The 6,172-nt window shown below is 34.2% G+C and overlaps 1 protein-coding gene across 1 annotated transcript in view; it reads left to right on the top strand.

Moving 5' to 3' along the window:
• The window catches only part of LOC106460476, a 43,859-nt gene that overhangs the window by 25,570 nt on the left and 12,117 nt on the right, over nucleotides 1–6,172 (top strand). Inside the window, exons 10-12 of the mRNA XM_022387214.1 lie at nucleotides 2,755–2,851; nucleotides 4,513–4,605; nucleotides 5,589–6,172. Coding sequence (XP_022242922.1) covers nucleotides 2,755–2,851; nucleotides 4,513–4,605; nucleotides 5,589–6,172 — 774 coding nt within the window. The remainder of the gene's footprint in view (nucleotides 1–2,754; nucleotides 2,852–4,512; nucleotides 4,606–5,588) is intronic.

Genomic DNA, 6,172 nt, shown 5'->3' with positions numbered 1-6,172 from the left:
TACATCTGTAAATATAGCCAATATTTGATGCTGGTATGTATACATCTGTAAATATAGCCAATATTTGATGCTGGTATGTATACATCTGTAAATATAGCCAATATTTGGTGCTAGTTTGATACATCTGTACAAATAGCCAATATTTGATGCTGGTATGTATACATCTGTAAATGTAGCCAATATTTGATGCTGGTATGTATACATCTGTAAATATAGCCAATATTTGGTGCTAGTTTGATACATCTGTACAAATAGCCAATATTTGATGCTGGTATGTATACATCTGTAAATGTGGCCAATATTTGACGCTGGTTTGTATACATCTGTAAATATAGCCAATATTTGATGCTAGTTTGTATACATCTGTAAATATAGCCAATATCTGATGCTAGTTTGATACATCTGTTCAAATAGCCAATGTTTGATGCTAGTTTGATACATCTGTACAAATAGCCAATATTTTATGCTAGTTTGTATACATCTGTACAAATAGCCAATATTTGATGCTAGTTTGTATACATCTGTAAATATAGCCAATATTTGATGCTAGTTTGTATACATCTGTACAAATAGCCAATATTTGATGCTAGTTTGTATACATCTGTACAAATAGCCAATATTTGATGCTAGTTTGTATACATCTGTACAAATAGCCAATATTTGATGCTAGTTTGTATACAATTGTAAATATAGCCAATATTTCTTCTTTGAATAAACAACTATATAACTGGAGGAGGAAATAAACGAATTCGTTGATATTACAATCTATTTCTCCGAAACCGTGCTAAACATATATAATGAGGAATAAAATACCGGTTTCAATTATTACCTAAAAGGCGTGGCAAGTTGTAGGTATATATATATTTATAGTACTCAGGAATTGATAAATAAGTTCCTTATCAGCTATACATATTCGCTTGGAAAAACCCACATGTAAAATGGGTATGAACTAAGGTCCCCGAGACATGAGAAAGGTCTTGCAAAACAACAGGTAACCTTTGCTTATAAAATATATTTACACAACAACTTATCCCTGTCGGTGTAAGATCGAACATTTGAGCTGTCACTTCAAGTACTTGCCAACCTTCTCATACAATAATGGTTTCGCCCATCTCACGCGTCACTGAAGTAAAAAACATCACAGCCCATTTATATAGGGGGTATCCGATCAAACATCTTTGCTCATTCTGTACTTTTCAACGCCACTTTTTTGCCTTCTGTAAAAACACGTGAAATAAATGCTGTTTGTCCAAGTGATTATTACACGAATGATTAATCACTAACCTGGTTGTTCCTGGAAAAGGTTACATTAAACACTAACTTTGTGATAAAACATGATACTCGCCAATACCAAGACTTTTTTCTGGTTATTAGTCGTGTAACTTATAATCTATTTGCATTGTCAGCCATTAGTACCACTTTAGTCGTCAAATGATTGGTCCTCTTAAATTTCCTCATTACAAATGAAATTATAATAGCGTCTTTAACTCCCCCTCCCCACCAATCTTTAACAGAGGAATCTTCATTTAATTCTTTTGTATTCGTATATATTTTCTTTCTATAACAACAGCTACTTTTAAATGTTGCCTCATTAATTACATATTTTCTTTTAATAACAACTTTTAAATGTTGCCTCATTAAGTACATATTTTCTTTTAATAACAACTTTTAAATGTTGCCTCATTAAGTACGTATTTTCTTTCTATAACAATAGATACTTTTAAATGTTGCCTCATTAATAACAAAACGATGTGTAATGCCATCCTAAGATATTCCTTCACGTGCTAGATGGCCATCACAAGCTCGACACTTTCTGTACAAATAGTTACTTTTAAATGCAGATTCGTTTTATTATTACAGGTCGATGGACCTAAAAGCATTTCGTAATGTGCTAGGTGGCGCTCCAAGATCAACAAAGTCAATCTGGTTTCGTTCAAACTCTTTTTTTTTCTAAATAATTTTAATTATGAGGATATATTTGAAAGTTTCATTCTCTATACTGTGTTTAAGCAATTTAATCTTGTCATACCTTTAGCTAACATTCTTTAATTTTGCGATAGACACAAATGTGTTCTACAGCTAAATCTTGATACTCTTCTTCCTAAGACACACGGAACGATAAATTATTAATGCAATTTTATGACCGTTGAATCCAATTTCCAATCCAATCGTGGCAAGCATTTTGGTATAATAACCATGGAATGGTCAGAAATTAAAGTTATTTCTCTTCGCGCCTTATGATCGTTGAACGGGGTAAATCAAATATACGGAAAGAAACGGTAGAAAAGGAGGGCTCGAAGCTTACTGTTTCAACTATTCATGCAACTTTTCTATTGGCTGCTCTGATACGTACGTGTACAATACCCATTCGGTAATTCCCCTTCTTTGGAGGTAAGAGAATACTCTCCTTAACTGAAAGGTTGTGGGGTGAGTTTATATACCAAAACAAATAGAGGTCGGACCTGTAGGAGAACGTGTAATGACAGCAACAGATTGTTTAAATATTCCTAGTTCTGAATAGTGTTGTAAGCACCAACAGGAAGGTATAAGTAAGTAGAAGTATTTCGTTCTATCTAGTTTGAAATTAACAGTGTTGGTTGATTGAGGTTAGTGTGGTAACTGGAATAAAGTATTTCCCGGGATTCTGCGAACTGACTCGCAGTTTGAATTCTACATCTACGGGACACGTCACTTTCAGGTTAAGGTTATTCAAAGATTCCATTACGTCATCATTTAGGTAAGTTCCTCTGAAAGTGCGCAATACTCAGATTGTTGCTAATTTTTCTGGCGGTCTTAGAAAGTGTAGTTAGGCATTGCAGATTTGATGAATTATTTCACCGACGCATCTTCAGTAAGTTCTGAACTTTTATAAACTTATTGACAATTTGCATTCATTAGATCATTTAAGTGTGAAATTTTCATTTAAAAAAGGTTATCGTCGATAAATTAATTTATTTTAAAGTTGGTTCAGCTTGAATTTTTGATGCTGTTACAAAGTTAGCATTGTGAAAAATTGATTAATTATTTCATATAATTACATTGTAAATTTGCAGGATTACACCAAGAAAACTTATCTTTGGAACTTAATCGAATTGAAGTTTAGAAAAAATGGAGATAATGGGATACGATAAAAGTATTTTATTGAACAGAGTAAGAAACCGTAATTTCAGATATTAAATCTTTATTGTTACATTAAATATTTGATACGAGAAACATCAACGCAAGATATTAAATAATTGAATTATTGAGTGAAAATTAAAACTTTTCTTTAAGTTGTATTTCAATCCCCAAAATGGTCGGATACCCAAGCAGACAACTTTATAAAATCTATAATATTTAGGTCAATATCTATAGTCCCATTAGATGAATAAATACATTTTATTTTAATTTAAAGGATAAATTTTAATCTTCCTACAACTAGGTGCAGATGGTGAATAGTCTTGGGAGAAGTACATTGTAAGACTAAGCATTTATATTCATTAATTAGTTCTAATTTTTAAAGACACACGAGGTTTGCGACACAGTATTACTATTACCACGTTGTAGTATTGTAATTAATTCCTTCGTTTATTTGATTGCCCTTTATGGGCAACGCTTTTTCGTTTTTTGATTTACTTCTCTAGAATTGCATACTTACAGAGGGTTGATTGAGTACGTCACATTACAACGCTGTTACAGTCTACGCCACTACGTCCGTTCACGCTCTATCTGATGCACGTGTATCTTTACAATAGCTGTACAACGTATTTTTATAGTACAAGGCTTAATGGTAAGGCTGTCATATCCATAGCACGTCATTCATACCTATATGCTTTCCATAATGCAGCTATCATACGAGGATAACGAGACCGTTTCAACAGTCTGATCGTACAGAAATCTATTAAAGCTGTATTCGGTGACATGAACGGTATGTCTTCGTATGGAAAAGCAATAATACTCGTTTTCTTCTGCAGCTACTTGAGGTATGCGATGGTTGAACGAGAGGTATGACTGGAAGCCTTAGCTTTGTGAACTCGTATCCTGTTGGCATTGTTTATAGACTGAAATCCTTTTTGATCATGTTTATGTACTGTTGCCTGGGGTACGAGAACTGGCCTTTATGTTCGTGGCTTCTCACCTGTTACAAAATCAATAAGATTCACCTGTGGATACAAATAATACAACAGTGGAATATCAGACTTTTTACCTTTTATTTTATTAATATTTTCTACCTGTTTCGTGACTTAAAAGGTACTACAAATACTACTACTACAAATATATAATTTGTTTAGTTGCACAATGGACTACCTGTGCTGTGGCCACCGCGGGGATCTGTTCCTGAATTTAAGCGTTATAATCTCTGAAGCCTACTCTGAGCTATCGAGAACAAATTACAAAGAATTAAAACATTATTGAACAAATGAATTAATTAGTTTTTAATTAGGTAGCATTGTTAACATATTTTTGTTTCAATAAATATAACAATTATACTACTTTTTTTGTTTAGTTACTAAAAGTTGTCTTCTTTGGTAGCTATGAAATCATGTTACCCAGTTTTCCTGTTGTTTCTACTGGTCTCCGTAGCTAAAGTTGACCCAGCTATGGTCAAGCATTTCAAAATGCAAGGTATGATTATTTCAACAGGTAGCTTGTTTTAATTCAAGTACTTTTTTTTTAGATTTTAAACAGCTGAAGGAAACTAAACTGATAATCAGAATACAGAGCAGCTACAGATGCAATAATCTCTTACGTTTAACAACTGTCACGAAGGTGTTCCCGCTTCCAATCATAACATCTAGAAGTTGTGAAGGTTCTCTAAAAATTAACACAGACGTGTTCACCGTGAATGTCAATAGACAGCACTAACTAGAAATATTTCAAATGAAAATTTTTTTTTATTTAATTGTCAAGTAGTGAGTCTAATGTAGCTGTAATAGCGGACTTAAAATATAATACATATTGTACGTACTAGCAATGTAACTTTCAGATTAATTTTAAAACATTAATGTTCCTACTAATCAGTTCCAGCGTAAGAATCTATGTAAGAAAGACTTTACGTCTGTTGTTTGTGGCTTGAGTCTTAAAACTCGTACTAGTTGTGCTTCTAACCATAAGAATCTTTTACTATGCAACATCTTACTGCAGCTGAAAGTGCGAAGCTTTTTATGCGGTACCACGTTTCGAACCCCGAACCATTCGATGCACAGCTCCACCCAATAACTATGAGACCACGGCCTTCCAAAATATTTGGGCAAATTTTTTTATTAGGGTATTATGTAATAAATGGAATACCTCTACACCAAATATAAGTGAAATGCCCAAATGTTATTTTGAAGAAGCACAAAAGGGAACACACTCCAATTGGATATTTATACATCTTTCTGAGCAATAATGTTGGACATTCAAATTGCTTCTGACTAACATACAATACAACTTAAGTATCCGTTGTGTTCTAATCGAACAGATATCATCAGTTGTATCAGAATAATTAATGAGACTGTTAAATTGAAATGGAACTTGTCGCGTTGTTAAAAGGTTTAAGATTGTTAATCTGTAACCTAATATTAAGTGATGTTTTTTTTTCTTTATGTTTTCACATAAATTATCAGAGAGGACCACGGAACCGCCTTATGATGGTGATCAGATTCGCTTTGGTAACGAAGGATCGGGAAGCGCTACCCTTTTAGGTAACAAAAAGGTGCAGGATGTCGTCAAGGAGCTAGTCAAAGTAGTAGAAGATGCGTATCCTGTTATTTCTGGTAGGTCGTCCATCATTAATTTTAATGCTGATCCTAGCGAACGGTTTCAGTTCTGCAAGACACCCAAAAATGAATCAGGACATTGCCGCTATATTCAACACTGCTTATTGCCGGAATTCGTCGCAGACTTTACCAAGTTCATTGGTTATGTTTGTTTTATCAACAGTCGTTATGTAGGAACTTGCTGCCCAGACGACCACGTAGCGGAAAGTCTTCCAGCAGCTCTCACCACAACCAAAACACCATCTAAACCAAATAAACCAGAAAGCACACCTGAAGATTCTGTTTTTATCTTTCCGACGGAACCACCTACATCAAGACCCATATGGCTTCTACCTCCTTCAAAAGCAACACAGCCTCCCACTCCGCCTCCTCCTAAATCCACAGAGTCCACTCCCCGACCTCCACCAAAGCCATCTAGTTCACTTAATGAA

This window comes from Limulus polyphemus, unplaced genomic scaffold, assembly GCF_000517525.1.
Source record: "Limulus polyphemus unplaced genomic scaffold, Limulus_polyphemus-2.1.2 Scaffold778, whole genome shotgun sequence".
In the NCBI taxonomy this organism is placed as follows: Eukaryota; Metazoa; Arthropoda; class Merostomata; order Xiphosura; family Limulidae; genus Limulus; species Limulus polyphemus.
Note: the sequence above shows the minus strand (reverse complement) of the source record. Positions and strands in the feature narration are given on the sequence as shown.